At 42.9% G+C, this 19,766-nt stretch overlaps 1 protein-coding gene across 2 annotated transcripts in view; it reads left to right on the top strand.

The window, feature by feature from the left end:
* The window catches only part of GAK (cyclin G associated kinase), a 254,225-nt gene that overhangs the window by 9,057 nt on the left and 225,402 nt on the right, over positions 1-19,766 (top strand). For both annotated transcript variants that reach the window (XM_068233894.1, XM_068233893.1), the window contains exons 2-3: positions 1,188-1,249; positions 13,139-13,198. In XM_068233894.1, coding sequence (XP_068089995.1) covers positions 1,188-1,249; positions 13,139-13,198 — 122 coding nt within the window. The remainder of the gene's footprint in view (positions 1-1,187; positions 1,250-13,138; positions 13,199-19,766) is intronic.

The raw sequence follows: 19,766 nt of genomic DNA, 5'->3' as shown, positions 1-19,766 counted from the left end.
TTCCAGAAGTGAACTGGAGGCGGGGACCAGAGCATCAGTGAGTGGCTGTGTGGGGCACAGGATGTCTGCGGGGGACCAATAGAAGCCCTAGGTAAGTTTCACTTATTCATTCATTCATTCATTCATTCATTTTACACACTGTAGCAAATTGTGACTGAGTCTATTGCAGTGGCTGGATAGTGTAATGGTTAAGGGCTCTGCCTCTGACACAGGAGACCTGGGTTCGAATCTCGGCTCCTCCTGTTCAGTAAGCCAGCACCTATTCAGTAGGAGACCTTGGGCAAGAATCCCGAACACTTCTGCTGCCTATAGAGCGCGTCCTAGTGGCTGCAGCTCTGGTGCTTTGAGTCCGCCAGGAGAAAAGCGCAATATAAATGTTCTGTGTTTGTTCTGTGTATGGCGCTGAGCGAGCTCTTAAAGCTGTAGAGCACTGAATAGTAAAAACTAGCCTGGTCATTGGTGGGAGCCTGTGGTCCTTACATGGTTAAGCATGCATGCTTGTTTAATGGCACATGCACACGGAAGACAAATGTCTCCAGCTACAGGGCAGAGTCAAAATACAAAGGATTTCAGCTTGCCAGCGGAAGCGGTTGTTTGTTATAGGGACATGCGACAATATCCTTAGCAAAATCACAGCGGCAGTTGTCTTTCAAGATTACATAACGTCTGTCACACTCTGTATCAACATTTACAACATGAGACTACCGACAGTTGTCTTTGTGCCGTCTCTAGCAAACTGTCGTATACACTGCACAACTCTCCGTGTCTGCACGACAAGAGTCGCGAGCGAACAGAATTTTCAATAGCTTGGAACGGACGTAATCTGATGACAGTCTTTCTCGCTTGCTGCATATACACAATGTAATTATCGCACGAACCGTCGCTCATCGCTTGTTTACAAAGACATTTGTTCTACGTGTGTATGAACCCTAAGGTGTGTGATTCAGACACTACTGCAGCCAAATATATCAGCGGGGTGCCAGGCAACTGCTATTGTTTAAAAGGAAATAAATATGGCAGCCTCCACATACCTATCAATTCAGGTATCCTTTTAATTTGGGCTTTAATGCTTGTTTTATACTAGCCTAAACCTACTCCATTTATATTCCTACACAACTAAAAGTAATCATATTGTACGAGCTGCAGAATTTAACTGACCCTATGTATTTAATTATGTTTGCATTTAGGTGGCTTTGCTTTTGTCTATGAAGCTCAAGATATTGCTGCTGGAAAAGAGTATGCCTTGAAGGTATCGTTTTCTACGATTTCTTTCTTTGTCATTGTGACCTGCATTATTTCTGTACTCTTCCTGCTTTTTGTCAACCACCGGCATTGTTCACCATTTTAGAAAAAAAGGGGGGGATGATTTATCTTATATGCAAGCATGCATAATAAAGTGAGGAATAGTTGACTCGTACACAAAAGCCCCACTCTGCCTAGATAGACTGTCTCTCATTACCTTCCTGTACTCTTTGACCCCTCCATACATTTTCTATCTTATATTCTCATTTCAGTGTTGCATAGTTAGTTTGGGAGAAACAAAAAAAACTTTTTCTCGTCTAAATAGTATAATAGTTTCCTAACAACCTTTCATAAACCTCCTCATTGTTAAAGTGGACCTGAACTCATGAACAGGACACAAGAAAAACACAGATTAATCAACCTTGTTTGTGTTTAGAGTGAAGAGCCTGTCTAATTCCCCATCTGTGACTAAGCACAAGTTGCATAGTTTGATTTAAAGAAGACATCCGTCCATTAAGTTTAACTAGGAAAACAAAACAAAAAAAACACTATTCTGAAGGATACAGAAAGCTGTCTCAGAGATTTCAGCTGTCTGTTTCCACAGTTAGGAACATATTGAGGAAATGGAAGACCACAGGCTCAGTTGAAGTTAAGGCTCGAAGTGGCAGACCAAGAAAAATCTCGGATAGACAGAAGCGACAAATGGTGAGAACAGTCAGTCAACCCACAGACCAGCACCAAAGACCTACAACATCATCTTGCAGCAGATGGAGTCATTGTGCATCGTTCAACCATTCAGCGCACTTTACACAAGGAGATGCTGTATGCGAGAGTGATGCAGAGGAAGCCTTTTCTCCGCCCACAGCACAAACAGAGCCGCTTGAGGTATGCTAAAGCACATTTGAACAAGCCAGCTTAATTTTGGAATAAGGTGCTGTGGACTGGTGAAAATAAAATTATTTGGGCATAACAAGGAGTGTTATGCATGGAGGAAAAAGAACACCGTACAAGACAAGACAAATAACATTTATATTGCGCTTTTCTCCTGGCGGACTCATAGCGCCAGAGCAGCAGCCACAAGGGCGCGCTCTATAGGCAGTAGCAGTGTTGGGGAGACTTGCCAAAGGTCTCCTACTGAATAGGTGCTGGCAGAGCCGAGATTCGAACCCTGGTGTCCTGTGTTAGGACAGAGCCCTTAACCATTACACCATCCAGCCACAGTATTCCAATAAAAACACCTGCTACCTACAGTAAAATATGGTGGTGGTTCCATCATGCTGTGGGGCTTTGAGACCAGTGCAGGGACTGGGAATCTTGTGAAAGTTGAGGGACGCATGGATTCCACTCAGTATCAGCAGATTCTGGAGACCAATATCCTGGAATCTGTGACAAAGCTGAAGCTGAACAAGACAACGACCCTAAACACTGCTCAAAATCCACAAAGGCATTCATGCAGAGGAACAAGTACAACATTCTGGAATGGCCATCTTAGTCCCCAGACCTGAAAATAATTGAAAATCTGTGGTGTGAGTTAACCACTTCACCACTGAGGGGTTTTACCCCTTGAACACCAGAGCAATTTTCACCTTTCAGCGCTCCTTCCATTCATTCGTCTATAACTTTATTATTACTTATCCCAATGAAATGAACTATATCTTGTTTTTTTCGCCACCAATTAGGCTTTCTTTAGGTGGGACATTATGCCAAGAATTATTTTATTCTAAATGTGTTTTAATGGGGAAAATAGGAAAAAATGTGGGAAAAAATTATTTTTCAGTTTTCGGCCATTATAGTTTATTAAATAATGCATGCTACTGTCATTAAAACCCATGAAATGTATTTGCCCATCTGTCCCGGTTATAAAACCGTTTAAATTATGTCCCTATCACAATGTTTACCGCCAATATTTTATTTGGAAATAAAGGTGCATTTTTTTTTTCAGTTTTGCATCCATCCCTAATTACAAGCCCGTAGTTTATAAAGTAACAGTGTTATATCCTCTTGACATAAATATTTAAAAAGTTCAGTCCCTAAGGTAACTATTTATGTTTTTTTTTGTTGTTGTTTTTTATTGTAATTTTTTTTTTTAATTACAAAAAAAAATAAAAAAAAAATTGGTGTGGGAGGTAATGAGTTAATTTATTGTGTAAAACTGTGTTTGTGAATGTAAAATGCTTTAGGGTGTAGTTTTACTATTTGGCCACAAGATGGCCACAGTGTGTTTGTTTACATGCGACCTGTAAGCGTCCGGAAGGTGAAGTGGTTAAACAGAGCTGTCCATGCTCGGAAGCCATCAAACCTGAATGAACTAGAGATATTTTGTAAAGAGGAATGGTCCAAAATACCTTCAACCAGAATCCAGACTCTCTCATTGGAACCTACAGGCAGCGTGTAGCGGCTGTAATTTCTGCAAAAGGAGGATCTACTAAATATTGATTTAATTTATTTTGTGGTGCCCAAATGTATGCACCTGCCTAATTGTGTTTTAACAATTATTGCACACTTTGTATAAATTCTATAAACTTTATTTCAGTTCGCAAATATCACTGTGTGTCTCCTATATGATATATTTACCTGTCACTTTTTTATCGTAATAACCAACGATTTGTACAGGAAAATAATGATGATTAACAAGGTTGCCCAAACTTTCGCATCCCACTGTATATGATGTGTACACAGGAATCTCTTATATATACTAAATAACATCTGTGCTGTAAGAATAAAGCCTAATGTGTAGCTGTGTCACTAATAGAGATGGCCAATGAGATTGAAATAATTCTGCGCTGATGCTGGGTTATGCAAATTTATGCACTCCCTTTGCTCATGAAATCAAATAATTTGATATGTTGTTAAAATTTGTTTTGATGACTTTTGCAGTTGCACTTTGTGTTTACCCCTCAACTGGCCCTGCTGCATATAGGCATCCTTTCTTTCCCCCTGAAGTTTCGTTTAGTAATTTCGCAAATTTTATGTGTGGCAAGAAGTTTGATAATCACTAACTGGAGAACTCCAGATATCTCCTCATTGGCCCAACTTCAGAGACAAGTTGACATCAACTTACAAATGGAAAAAGCAACTAAATTCAGATCTCATACTTCAACCATCCCTTATATTATGCAAGTCTCATGGCCTTCCAACTCATCCTAACATTAACTACTAGAAACCTGTGAACACACTTTCTGATCTCTTTCCCTAAAGGTGTACAATAGTAAAATAAATTAACCCAATCAATATCTAACTTCACTTTGATGTTTGACCACTTGATATGTTATTGGTTTATTTTTTTTAACGTGTCAAAAGGTTTGTACTAGTGGACTAATGCTCAAATTTTTCTTTGTACATCCTAAAACCTCAATAAAAAATTATTGTTGGAAAAAAAATTGTTTTGATTACTACGAATTAAAGGGTACCTGAGACGGATGAAAAGAAAAGTTTTATAGATACCTGGGGCTTCACCCAGCCCCCTTTAGGCTAATCAGTCCCTCGCTGTCCTCCTCCGCCACCTAGATCTTCTGCTATGAGTCCCAATAATTCAGCCAGTCAGCGCAGTCCAGCCGCGTGCCGCTCCCACAGCCAGGAGCATTCTGCACCTGCGCAACAGCAATAGCAGAAGATCCAGGTGGCGGAAGAGGAGTAAGCCCCATGTATAGGTATGTATACAGCTTTAATTTCATCTGTCTCAGGTTTACTTTGTGATACAGTAGTACTATAACTATGCACTTTACACAGAGCTGGAGGGAATCCACTGAGAGTGTCGAGCACTTTGAACACAGAAGTGTAGTCTATGACCCATAAACCTGGTTCAGATTGTACATGAAGAATGTGTAACAGAGGAAGAATAGCCTCATTCCCCTGCAGAGTACCTGCACATCACTCTTACATGTACCCACAGTTACGTTGCCTAGGGCCTGATAGATGTTCTTTGTTCCTGTCTGTACCTTCTACAAGTACTCTTACTAAGGACTAGCTTTAGTATATGACTAAAAGTATTAGAGGCAGAAGATCCGCCGGATATCCAGGTAACTGCAATTGTTTAAAAAGGAATAAATATGGCAGCCTCTATATCCCTCTCACTTCAGTTGTCTTTTAAAATTCCCGAGCGTTGGCAGTTAAGAGATGTATTTAATGTTACATACTTTCAATCAACAAGATTGTAATATGCAAATTAGGAGTGTGAGGCGGTGGAATCCTAACCTGAGGAGTCTGAGTCAGTGGATTTTTGTACCGACTCCACAGCCCTGTAAAAAACTGGCCTGTGGAAAGCCACGTGTACACTTTGGGGCTAAAGTGGGATTATGCTCTTAAGACTAAAATGTCAGTAACTATTCTTAGATACATAAAGGGACATTTGAAAACATTCCCTGTGTGTAAAAATGTTTACTTACACTGCAGAGTAGTACAAGCTTGCATATCTCTGACTAATTAGCAAATGTAACCATTGCCATCAGGAATGCCTGTGTCTTCACTCTGCCCCCTCCTTTTCTGCTGAAGTGTCAGGGCAAAGTGACTATTCAGCATTGGGAGGGACGAGGGATGGAGTGGAGAAACATACAGAGAGTGTCTCCTGGCCGACAATTATTACATTTGCCTTTTACACAGACATAGTTACATAGTTATTATGGTGAAAAACGACATACGTCCATCGAGTTCAACCAGTACAAAGTGCAACTCCAGCCTGCTCCCTCACATATCCCTGTTGATCCAGAGGAAGGCGAAAAAACCCTTACAAGGCATGGTCCAATTAGCCCCAAAAGGGAAACATTCCTTCCCGACTCCAGATGGCAATCAGATAAAAATCCCTGGATCAACATCATTAGGCATTACCTAGTAATTGTAGCCATGGATGCCTTTCAATGCAAGGAAAGCATTTAAGCCCCCTTTAAATGCAGGTATAGAGTTTGCCATAACCACTTCCTGTGGCAGTGCATTCCACATCTTAATCACCCTTACTGTAAAGAACCCTTTCCTAAATAAATGGCTAAAACCTTTTTCCTCCATGCGCAGATCATGTCCTCTAGTCCTTTGAGAAGGCCTAGGGACAAAAAGCTCATCTGCCAAGCATTTATATTGCCCTCTGATGTATTTATACATGTTAATTAGATCTCCTCTAAGGCGTCTTTTCTCTAGACTAAATAAACCCAGTTTATCTAACCTTTCTTGGTAAGCGAGACCTTCCATCCCACGTATCAATTTTGTTGCTCGTCTCTGCACCTGCTCTAAAACTGCAATATCTTTTTAGTAATGTGGTGCCCAGAACTGAATTCCATATTCCAGATGTGGCCTTACTAGAGAGTTAAGCAGGGGCAATATTATGCTAGCATCTCGAGTTTTCATTTCCCTTTTAATGCATCCCAAAATTTTGTTCGCTTTAGCTGCAGCGGCTTGGCATTGAGTACGATTATTTAACTTGTTGTCGATGAGTACTCCTAAGTCCTTCTGCAAGTTTGATGTCCCCAACTGTATCCCATTTATTTTGTATGGTGCTAGACCATTGGTACGACCAAAATGCATGACTTTACATTTTTCAACATTGAATTTCATCTGCCATTTATGTGCCCATATAGCCATCCTATCCAGATCCTGTTGCAATATGTCCCTATATTCCTGAGAGTTGATGATTCTTCACAATTTTGTATCATGTGCAAAAATAGCAACATTGCTCACTACTGCATCTACTAGGTAATTAATAAATAAATTGAAGAGCACTGGACCCAGTACAGATCCCTGTGGGACCCACTGCTAACAGTTTCCCATTTTGAGTACAATCCATTGACCACAACTCTTTGCTTTCTGTCCATTAGCCAGTTCCCTATCCATGCACACAGACTCTTCCCCAGTCCTTGCAGCCTCATCTTTTGCACCAGACTTTTGTGGGGAACAGTGTCGAAGGCCTTTGCAAAGTCCAAGTATATCACATCTACAGCATTCCCAATATCCATATTAGCATTCACTACCTCATAAAAACTGAGCATGTTAGTCAAACAGGACCTGTCTTTAGTAAACCCATGTTGATGCTGAGAAATAAGATTTTCTACTATGAAGTCATGTATAGTATCTCTTAGTAACCCCTCAAATAGTTTGCATACAACTGATGTTAAGCTTACAGGTCTATAATTTCCTGGATCTGATTTTTTTTGCCCTTCTTAAATAATGGGAAACCGTGGGCTGTACGCCAATCCACTAGGACTCTGCCAGTTGAAAGAGTCACAAAAGATAAGATAAAGGGGTTTATCTATAACTGAACTTAATTCCCTTAGGACCCGAGGATGCATGCCATCCGGGCCAGGTGCCTTGTCTATTTTTAATGTATTTAGTCTTGCCTTCACTTCTTCCTGCGTTACGTATTTAATATTACATTTGGAAGATTGAGACTCTTCTGCCTCTTTCATTTGCAACAGTGATGTTTCCCTTGTGAAGACAGAAGCAAAGAAAGCATTTAATAACTCTGCCTTGCCTTGGTCATCCACCATTGAGTTCCCACCCTCATCCTTTAGGAGTCCTATACAGTCAACCTTTCTTTTTTTAGAGTTGATGTACTTGTAAAACTTTTTTTGGGTTAGATTTGATATCCCTAGTGATTTTGATTTTCAGCTTTGATCTTTGCCAGCCTAATTTCTTTTTTACAATTTTTATTGCACTCCTTATAACTGCTTAGTGCAGCCTCGGTCCCCTCCTGTTTTAGGACCTTATAGGCATTCTTTTTCCTCTTCATTATATCCCTAACCTTTCTATTCATCCATAGAGGCCTTTTTTTTTTTATTCCTAGACATTTTGTTTTTATATGGGATATACATACTACAATATTGATTGAGAATAAATTTAAAAGCTTGCCATTTCCCTTCAGTGTCCTCCCCTTGTAGTACATTATCCCAGACTAGTAAATAATTTGTGTTATGTGGAGATACTATTGCAACATCTTCCTAATACAAAATGCAATAAAACTGTATGGGTCACTATACAGATCGGAGGGTCCCAAGGTGTGAACAGTGAAAAAAGATTCTCTTATTTCAGAGCTTCAAAGTAGTGTCAGTAAGTTAGAGGATAGAGCGAAGCAAGCCAAGAATTAACTTTCTGCCCTGTGTAGTAAATTACCACGTAGGAAGCTGGAAAATGGGAAAAGTGAGAAATTTGTATCGAAGGACGTATTCAAACAAGCATCTTTGCACTTATTTTCGTGACAATAGAAAAGTTTTACTGCCTGCAAAATTAGTTGCATTTTACTCGATAGGAGTGTGCAGGATGGTAGATATTGGTCGAGGCATTCCAACTTTACATTAAGGACCAAGAGTGGTTTGCCTGATCTGTGCTGCGTGGACTCTCCAGCCCACAGCACAGATCAGGATAGAGCCAGGGCGATCAGACTTACCCCCTTTTTTCCCCACTAGGGGGATGTCCTCCTGAGGGGGTCTGATCGCCGCCGGCTTGCTGCGCTTTGCGGGGGGCTCTTCAAAGCCCCCCTCCGCAGCGGTTTCGGCGCTCCGTCCCTCTCCATCCCTCTCCCTCCCCCTGTGAGCGGCGCAGGACGGATATCCAGTGACAAAAGCACAAAGTAATGGTGGCAAAACTAAGTTGCAAACAGGGCTCTGGAGTCAGTACAAAAATCATCCAACTCCTTATGCTTATGAAAACTCCAGGTATCCACAATTACTCTGATTCCACAACCCTGGTTGCAAACACCCTTTGCTGCATTTATGTAATTGAGACTCCCTACCATTTCTGTTTAGGCAAAAATGTGACATTTGAGTGTGTGCTTTTAAAACTTTAATGGCTACAAATTGAACTAGAATTATTTTTATAGCACTTACAAACCGTACAGAACAGTCTCAGATTCTTCATGCATTACCAGAGATGCATATAGATGAGGTAGCAAAGATACTGCAGCCGAAAGGCTGCAGAGAGATAAAACCTGCATTGTGTAGGTAAAGAAAAGTACATACTCACCGCTCCCCTCGCTCCCTGCCGTCGGGTCCCGCTCGTCATCCACATCTCCCGGTACTGGCCGACTCTCCTGACCCCTGACCCGGACATACTGCGCCGCACATGTGCAGTATGTCCTGTAATCCACTATAAAGCTAGCATGTAGCTTTTATAGTGATGCCGCTGGAGCGCACACGCAGGAGGCAGGGGAGTGTCCGTACTTCTGACGTCATGATGCGACGCCAGAAGCGAAGATTACAGGACATACTGCGCATGTGCGGCGCAGTATGTCCGGGTCAGGAGTCAGGACAGTCGGCCAGTACCGGGAGCTGTGGCTGACGAGCGGGACCCGATGGCAGGGAGCGAGGGGAGCGGTGAGTATGTACTTTTCTTTACCTACACAATGCAGGTTTCATCTCTCTGCAGCCTTTCGGCTGCAGTATCCTTTAAGGACCAGGCACTTTTTTCCATTCAGACCACTGCAGCTTTCACGGTTTATTGCTCGCTCATACAACCTACCACCTAAATGAATTTTGGCTCCTTTTCTTGTCACTAATAAAGCTTTCTTTTGGTGCTATTTGATTGCTGCTTCGATTTTTACTTTTTATTATATTCATCAAAAAAGACATGAATTTTGGCAAAAAAATGATTTTTTTAACTTTCTGTGCTGACATTTTTCAAATAAAGTAAAGTTTCTGTATACATGCAGCACGGAAAATGTGGACAAACATGTTTTTGATAAAAAAAAAACCCATTCAGCCTATATTTATTGGTTTGGGTAAAAGTTATAGCGTTTACAAACTATGGTGCAAAAAGTGAATTTTCCCATTTTCCAGCATCTCTGCCTTTTCTGACCACCTGACATGTTTCATGAGGGGCTAGAATTCCAGGATAGTATAAATACCCCCCAAATGACCCCATTTTGGAAAGCAGACATCCCAAAGTATTCACTGAGAGGCATAGTGAGTTCATAGAAGATATTATTTTTTTGTCACAAGTAAGCGGAACATGACACTTTGTGACAAAAAAAAAAGTTTCCATTTCTTCTAACTTGCGACAAAAAAAAAATGAAATCTGCCACGGACTCACTATGCTCCTCTCTGAATACCTTGAAGTGTCTATTTTCCAAAATGGGGTCATTTGTGGGGTGTGTTTACTGTCCTGACATTTTGGGGGGTGCTAATTTGTAAGCACCCCTGTAAAGCCTAAAGGTGCTCATTGGACTTTGGGCCCCTTAGCGCAGTTAGGCTGCAAAAAAGTGCCACACATGTGGTATTGCCGTACTCAGGAGAAGTAGTATAATGTTTTTTGGGGTGTATTTTTACACATACCCATGCTGGGTGGGAGAAATATCTCTGTAAATGACAATTGTTTTTTTTTTTTTTTTTTTTTTTTTTTACACACAATTGTCCATTTACAGAGAGATTTCTCCCACTCAGCATGGGTATGTGTAAAAATACACCCCAAAACACATTATACTACTTCTCCTGAGTACGGTGATACCACATGTGTGGCACTTTTTTGCACCCTAACTGCGCTAAGGGGCCCAAAGTCCAATGAGTACCTTTAGGATTTCACAGGTCATTTTGCGACATTTGGTTTCAAGACTACTCCTCACGGTTTTGGGCCCCTAAAATGCCAGGGCAGTATAGAAACCCCACTAATGACCCCATTTTAGAAAGAAGACACCCCAATGTATTCTGTTAGGTGTATGGCGAGTTCATAGAAGATTTTATTTTTTGTCACAAGTTAGTGAAAAATGACACTTTGTGGGAAAAAAAAACAATAAAAATCAATTTCCGCTAACTTTTGACAAAAAATAAAATCTTCTATGAACTTGTCATACACCTAACAGAATACCTTGGGGTGTCTTTTTTTTTCTAAAATGGGGTCACTTGTGGGGTTCCTATACCGCCCTGGCATTTTACGGGCCCAAAACCGTGAGTAGTCTGGAAACCAAATGTCTCAAAATGACTGTTCAGGGGTATGAGCATCTGCAAATTTTGATGACAGGTGGTCTATGAGGGGGCGAATTTTGTGGAACCGGTCATAAGCAGGGTGGCCTTTTAGATGACAGGTTGTATTGGGCCTGATCTGATGGATAGGAGTGCTAGGGGGGTGACAGGAAGTGATTGATGGGTGTCTCAGGGGGTGGTTAGAGGGGAAAATAGATGCAATCAATGCACTGGGGAGGTGATCGGAAGGGGGTCTGAGGGGGATCTGAGGGTTTGGCCGAGTGATCAGGAGCCCACATTGGGCAAATTAGGGCCTGATCTGATGGGTAGGTGTGCTAGGGGGTGACAGGAGGTGATTGATGGGTGTCTCAAGGTGTGATTAGAGGGGGGAATAGATGCAAGCAATGCACTGGCGAGGTGATCAGGGCTGGGGTCTGAGGGCGTTCTGAGGGTGTGGGCGGGTGATTGAGTGCCCTAGGGGCAGATAGGGGTCTAATCTGATAGGTAGCAGTGACAGGGGGTGATTGATGGGTAATTAGTGGATGTTTAGGGTAGAGAACAGATGTAAACACTGCACTTGGGAGGTGATCTGACGTCGGATCTGCGGGCGATCTATTGGTGTGGGTGGGTGATCAGATTGCCCGCAAGGGGCAGGTTAGGGGCTGATTGATGGGTGGCAGTGACAGGGGGTGATTGATGGGTGATTGACAGGTGATTGACAGGTGATTGACAGGGGATCAGGGGGATAGATGCATACAGTACACGGGGGGGGAGGTGTCTGGGGGTGGGGGTCTGGGGAGAATCTGAGGGGTAGGGGGGTGAACAGGAGGGAGCAGGAGGCAGTTTAGGGAATAAAAAAAAAATAGCGTTGACAGAGAGTGACAGGGAGTGATTGATGGGTGATTAGGGGGGGTGATTGGGTGTAAACAGGGGTCTGAAGGGTGGGCAGGGGGGGGGGGTCTGAGGGGTGCTGTGGGCGATCAGGGGGCAGGGGGGGGTAAATCAGTGTGCTTGGGTGCAGACTAGGGTGGCTGCAGCCTGCCCTGGTGGTCCCTCGGACACTGGGACCACCAGGGCAGGAGGCAGCCTGTATAATACACTTTGTATACATTACTGAGTGTATTATACACTTTGTATGCAGCGTTTCGGGTACTAGTAACCCGCCGGCGCTTCCGAACGGCCGGCGGGTTACAGTGCGAGGTGGGCGGAGCCAGTCCCCGGGGGGCCGATCGCGTCACGAATGACGCGATCGCGCCGCCCATGCCCCTACAAGGACCGCCGCCTCTGTGCATGCGACGGTCCTTGCGGGGTCCACTTCCCGGCGCCTCTGTGCGTTGGGCAGTCGGGAAGTGGTTAAAGTGAAACTCCAGGCTAAAAATCGACTCAGCAGCACTGAAAAGGCTTTGTGTTTCTTTAACAGTTTCACAGCATCAGAACTTTGTTTCTCTTATACAAGCCTCATTTTTAGCTGCACAGAAGAAAACTGCCTGGGCTTTTTTCCCCTGATGCTGTGCAAAGCATGATGGGATTTCTGATTTTGTTGTTCTCGTTCTGCTGTTTTGGTGCAAATATTTTTTTTGTGCATTTTGAATTTGACATTTGAAGCCTTGCGTGTGCAGCTGGGAGGGGTAATCAGGACACAGGATAGTTGGTACTGTCTCCTGCTCCTTGTCACATCCTTTCAACCAAAAAGATGGCTGCCCCCATGACAAAGATGGCAGCCCCCATGAATCACAAACATTTGCCTTTTCTTTTAAAACAGAGTGGGTAAGAGATTATATTACCTATCTATTCTAATTAACATAACTAATGTAACTTGATGACAGTATGTTTGTTAAGGCTGAAGTTCCCCTTCTTAAGGTGCCTATACATGGTACAATTTTTCATTTTTTTTTCGATTAGCTAATTTAGTTTGATTATTCCGTTAGATCGAATAGAATGATTTTTCCAGCATTTTTTCTTAATACAGAATACAGAATTCTTAATACAGAAACTAATTCTCTCAATTACATTCATATTTTCAGCGGTTGCTTTCCAATGAAGAAGAGAAGAACAAGGCAATTATTCAAGAGATCTGTTTTATGGTATCCTTTACCTCGCATAATTAAGTGTGTAGAATGAACTGTTAACAGTTTATTGTGGATAAATACTGTATGTTAAGATATAAACTATTCATAATGTTTGAAAATTTAAAAATAAAAACTAAAAATAAGCAAAGGGTTCCATATTTCCAGCAGTTTGTTTGTAATGAAAAATTGGTGATTACTCCAACCAGTATTTAAGGTTTCCATCTAATCCTCCATGACCGAGATGGAGAGATTGCTTCTACCTAAAAGGGACCGGAAGCACAGCAGAGTTTAAAAGACCCTCCCTCAAATCCCTCAGTGCATTGCAGAGATACCTTAAAGAGACTCTGTAAGATCAAAAAGTTCCCCTGGGGGGTACTCACCTGGGGAGGGGGAAGCCTCAGGATCCTAATGAGGCTTTCCACGCCGTCCTCTGTCCCACGGGGGTCTCGCTGCAGCCCTCCGAACAGCCACCCGACAGCCTGTTCAATATTTACCTTTGCAGGCTCCAGCGGGGGCGCTGTTGCGGCTTTTGCCTCCGAAGTAGGCAGAAATACCCGCTCTGTCGGGTCCGCTCTACTGCGCATGCGCCGGAGACTTGCGCCTGCGCAGTAGAGCAGACCTGACGGCGATCTGGTATTTCCGCCTACTTCGAATCCGACAGAGCGCCTGCGCAGGAGCCAGGAAGGTAAATATTTACATCCCCGCTGTTCGGAGGGCTGCAGCGAGACCCCCGAGGGACGGAGGACGGCGTGGGAAGCCTCATTGGGACCCTGAGGCTTCTCCCTCCCGAGGTGAGTACCCCCCAGGGGAATTTTTGATGTTACAGGTTTTCTTTAAGGCTGGATTCACAGTGGTCCGTTGCATAACACACAAGTTAAGTGTGAACTGCAATGGAGATTGGACATAGACTTTAATGCAAAGCCTACATGCAGCAAGTTAGAAAAACTCAATCCATTACTGTGAACAAGTCCATAGCTGCTTGAGCAGTGTGGCTTTGTGAATCAACCCCTACTGATTTGTCTGTGAGCCAGATGTAGCCATCAAAAGAGCCACTTCTGGCTCCCGAGCCATAGGTTCCCTACTATTGAACAATTGGAGACAGCACACAAAAGGCTTTAGCAGATAGACTGTATTAACAGCATACAGAGGCTCACAACATGTTTCGGGCGGAGCCCTTCATCAGGTGTGCTACACCCTTTATCAGCAACACTTAAATATCCCTCCCACAGGAAACCAATGTAATCACCTGATCACCAGCAAACAAAGTGACAAAAATAAACCAAAAAATTATAACAATAGTACATCATATTGTGGCACACCTGAGGAAGGGCTCCGCCCGAAACATGTCGTGTGCCTCTGTATGCTGTTAATACAGTCTATCTTTGAAGCCTTTTGTGTGCCGTCTCCATTTGTTCAATAGTCACGGTTTGGCAGGAGTGGTGTACCTGCAGGAGGCGAGCACCGGTACCTTGTTCGAAGGTTCGGGCTTGAAGGGGGAGGAAGTGTGCATAAGATATACCTTAGGTTCCCTACCCCTGGTATAGAGGAAGAAATCAAGTCTAATGTACATTAGTCAGTGTACAGCTCGTATTAACAGTTTATATTTGCGCTCTCATCAAAATAACTCAACACGCAGCCATTAATGTCTAAACATTTGGCAACAAAAATGAGTACACCCCTGATTGAAGAATGTCAAAATTCTGCCCAATTGGACATTTTCCCTCCCTGGAGCCATGTTACTTGTTAGTGGTACAAGATCTCAGGTGTGAATGGGGAGCAGGTGTGTTGAATTTATATCCGGAGGTTGTCTTTTGCAAATAGCCGTATGAGTGTTGACAGGGTTGCTGCAGAGGTTGATGGGGTAGGGGTCAGTCTGTCAGTGTTCAGGCCATACAACACTTACTGCATAAAATTGGATTGCATAGCTGTCATCCCAGAAAAATGATGCACAAGAAAGCAGGCAAACTGTTTGCTGATGACAAGCAGACTAAGACCATGTATTACTGGAACCCTGTCCTGCGGTCTGATTGTCTAAAGATGAACTTAGCGCACCTGAAGAGAGAAAAGTAAAAAAGTTTAACTTACCTGGGGCTTCTGCAGCCGACCTGTGCCTGCAAAGTTACCTGAATAATCCTCTGTTCCCCCACCGTGGGTCACTTTTCATTCTGGGAGTCACCGTCCACTGCGCCTGCGTGGCCCTGGCCGCATGCGGTCCTCTATTGCAGGCACAGTCGAGATTTGCTCCTGGCCACGGGAGCGCGTACGAGGATGCAACCAGGTGAGGAGTACAAAAACTATTGTCTTGCCCAAAGTTAACGCCTTCCCGACGCCTAACGCCAATGGGTGTCTGGAAAGTGGCAGCCCCAGGACCGCCTAACGCCAAAAGGCGTCAAGTCCTGGGGCAGGGTTTTGCAGAGGATTGCGCACGCTGATGCACTGCTCCGTCATCAGTCTACCAGCGACGATTGCCACTAGGAGACTGTTGCCATCCATTGTACAGAGCTGTGATCTACAGCAGCACTGTACTGGGGACAGCCGTGTCACTCGGATGTACCCTGGAGAGGCCTGGAGTGATCGGCCCTATGAGAGCTGATTGCTGTGATTGGCTGGCAGGGGGAGGGAGGGATCGGAAATATACAAAAAATAATAATAAAATACAAATTTTTATTGAAGGAAAAAAAAGAAAAACCTAAAAGCTGCAGCAACGATCAGAGCCCACCAGCAGAAATCTCTGTTGGTGGGCAGAAAAGGGGGGGATTCGGTTGTGTGGTTCTGCAGCGAGCCATTAAAGCAGCAGAGCCCTAATTTGTAAAACAATAGCCTAGTCATGGGGGGGGGGGGTAAAGCCTCTGTGGTCCTTAAGTGGTTAAACATGGTGGGAGTGCCATGGTTTAGGGCTGCATGAGTGCCGCCAGCACAGGGGAGCTACAGTTTGAGGGAACTAGGATTGTGAACATGTACTGTGACATACTGAAGCAGAGTATGTTCTCCTCCCTTCGGACACTGGGCCACAGGGTAGTATTCCAACATAATGACACCAAACACACCTCTAAGATAACTACGGCCTTGGAAAAGAAACTAAGGCCCAGTTCATATCTGAGCAGGAATTGCGCGATTCCCGCTCACCGAAAACCGCTTAGCACATGTTATCCTATGGCAGTGTTTTCACTGCTGCGATTGCGGGCATTTTGCGATTGGCGATAATCGCAAACGCTTTACTTGCAGCGTTTTGCCACGGATTCTTGAGCGAACGTGATTAGCTCCCAAAATGCTACTCTGTCCAGGGATTTTTTTTTTTTCTGCGTTAATCACGGCAAAATCACTCCCACAAAACACTAGCGGTAATCACTAGCGTTTTGCAATTTTTTAGGTGTGAACGGAGCCTAAGGGTAAAGGTGCTGAACTGGCCAAGCATGTTTTCGGGCCTAAACCCTATTGGGTATCTGTGGGGCATCCTTAAACAGAAGGTGGGAGAAGTCTCTTAACATCCACCAGGGTCATGATGTCGTCATGGAGCAGTGGAAAAGGATTCCATTGATGACTTGTAAAGCACTAGTGAACTCCATGCTCAAGAGAGATAAGGTAGTGCTGGAAAATAAAGGTGGACACACAAAATATTGACACTTTGGGCTCAATTTTCACCTTCTTCAAGTAGGGGTTTACTCACTTTTATTGCCAGCGGTTTAGGCATTAGTGGCTGTGTTTTGATGGGACGGCAAGCTGTACACTGACTGCTTTGCATTGTATCAAAGTGTCATATCCTCAGTGTTTTTCTGTAAAAAGATATGATAAAATATTTGCACAAATATGAGAAGCGTACTCACTTTTGTGAGATACTGTGAATCTACACTAAATGGCCATCTGGCCTACCTACAATGTCAGCAAATCTTTAAAGGACTTACGAGGCGAAATTGCTAAAAAAAAGTAAATTACCTGCCTCATCTTTTATGGCACGGAGGGCACGCGCCCTCCGTGCCGATCCGCCGGGTCCCCCCGCTCATTAGCCCCCCGGGCCGGCTGCCGACCCCACGGCCCAGGTCGGGCTCTCCTGCGTCTCGCAACATGGCCGCTTCCTCTGGCCGCAGCTGCGCAGTCCGCCTGGCCGCGAGTGCGGCTGCGCAGCTCTAGGGCTAACCCCCCTGATCCACGCTACGGGGGCTAATGAGCGGGGGGACACGGCGGATCGGCGCGGATGGCGTCCTCCGTGCCATAAAAGATGAGGCAGGTAATTTACTTTTTTTTTTTTTTAGCAATTTCGCCTCATAAGTCCTTTAAGGCTGGGAGCACACTTGTCTGTGCAGAAAGCCATGTGTTTTCTGGCATGTGCGGATATGCATTTGCATATTTGGAGTTGCATTTTTTAATGTGTTCTTGTTTTTCTTGCATTTGCCTTTTGCATTTTTTAGTCTGCCATTTTAACAAGAGAAAAAATACAGTATAGGATCCATTTTTATTTTTATTTTTTTTCTTTCAAAAATGTCTTTGAAACACATGCGTTTTTGTCAGCTCCATGGAAAGCATTGTATGCGATTCACATGCAGTTTGTGGGAATAAGCAACATGCTGTTCGATTTTAAAATGCATATCGCAAATGGCTGGGGGATGCTATATACAGTACTATGCTGCACAGACTTTTTTTTTTGTAAGCAATTTTGCGTGCATTTTTAGCTATGCACCAAAACACCCGTAATTCAGGCAAGTGTGCTACCAGCCTAAGGCTCCTTATTAGTTGGTTTATTTCTTATCCATGTGTGATTTATGTGATGATCCTCCTATGATCTAATAATTTGTGTTTTTTATTTACTTTTTTTTAAATTTATGGTTTATTCCATTTACAATAATTTTTATTTAAGTTTTGAACATATATATATGGACAGGCATTCAATGGTATGTTCATAACAGTAAACACAATACAATGTACATTATACAATGAAGGTGTACATATGAATACCAGTATATAAGTTGTCTATCACATACAATTTATTTATCGCATACAATTTGTAATCTAAAAATAACAAAAAAACAAAACTGAAAGATATTAGGAGTATGAAATCTGTATCAGATTGTATTTGAATGCAGTTTAGTCGAGAATACATCATTATCCTATATATCTTATCTGAGCTTAATTTTACTAAGAAATACTCTTATCTTTTAACTTTTACATAAAGCTAATGTTATACCATTTAGCCTATAAGCTAACAAAATAACCAAAAGTCAAAAAGCTACGTTTTTGACGTAACTTTTAAGTTAACGTTTACAATCAATTAGCTAATTCTAGGAAGTAAGTTCCATTATAAAGTTCAGTAGACTCATAGTGGATATTAAAGATCTTAATTTTATAGGATTTCTCTCAACCTGGGGAATAGGGGTTGTGAACCTCCCTACAGAGACCCCAGGGAGTGGATCCAGTGAGCATGGTATGCCACTATGGTTAAGAAAATGTATATGTGTTAATGTGATTCCTAGTTATATCACTATATATGTTTGAACTCCAACATAATGAACCTCTAAACTATAGACTAAACTACTACTACAACCTAAACTAGTCTGTGTTGTCCAGTGTTACATTTTTTTGTCCCAGTCTTACCTCCAGAGTATCGAATCAGAGAAATGTACAGGCAGCAAACCAGAGAGACGGCCTCATCGAGGATGCATCAATCACACATCACACATCACATAGTCCTCAATGCGAGAGAATCAAAACTTCCTAACACTCTAAAACTCCAAAACCTTAGACTGTTTGTATACGGTAGGCCAGAGACTTACCCTTCCCAGGAAAGACTGTAAACATCCAGATTTTATTGAACATGCTTTTTCAGCAAGTAAATTTGATTCATATTTATGGTTTATTCCTACTTATGGTTTTTGATACACATTATATTGTGTTGTTTTAAACCAGGGTGCTTAACCACTCGACCTCCATGCCTTAAATTGCCCATAAACGGCACAATATTTTCCCAGATGTGATCATTCAATCAGATTTTGTGGTGCACCAGGCTAACAGAGCCTGGGGAGAACACTAACTTATGATCCTACAAATCTGATCGAGTGTTCACATTTGAGGAAAATATTGTTCTATTAATGGGCATCTTTACAGAGTAAATATGCCCTACCCATTTTGCCTTACGAGTCATGACATGGTAATTGGGTATGTGAAATTTCAGTATCTTTTGCTCTACACTGAGCAAAATGTCCCCTGTACTGAACCGGAATTTTGCTAATGATGAATACCGGTCGGCTTAATTGATCTGTAGTTTTAGTCAATAGTGTCTGACCCTTAGTAGCCCTGTACAAAGATCTGATTCTACTTGCCTCCGTACACATTTCTGATTCTGCCAACAGGCATGCTGCCTCCAGTAGAGCAAGAACGCTACCTAAAGTGGAATTTTCAGCCTTTTGCTATTGGTAACCATGGTGATGCAGTTTACATGGAGGAGACTAAATCACTAGGGAGGAAGGTTATAACGGCTGTGGGTCTTATTCTGGCTAACTAGGGGGAGTGTAATGGCCATTATTGGCCATTGCTGACGCCTTGTACCAGAAACCTTGAATTTTTGTGCTGCAAAAAGTTTTTTTGCTTTTTG

This window comes from Hyperolius riggenbachi, chromosome 1, assembly GCF_040937935.1.
Source record: "Hyperolius riggenbachi isolate aHypRig1 chromosome 1, aHypRig1.pri, whole genome shotgun sequence".
Lineage (NCBI taxonomy): Eukaryota > Metazoa > Chordata > Amphibia > Anura > Hyperoliidae > Hyperolius > Hyperolius riggenbachi.
The sequence above is the reverse complement of the archived record's forward strand: the minus strand, read 5'-3'. Positions and strand labels throughout refer to the sequence as shown.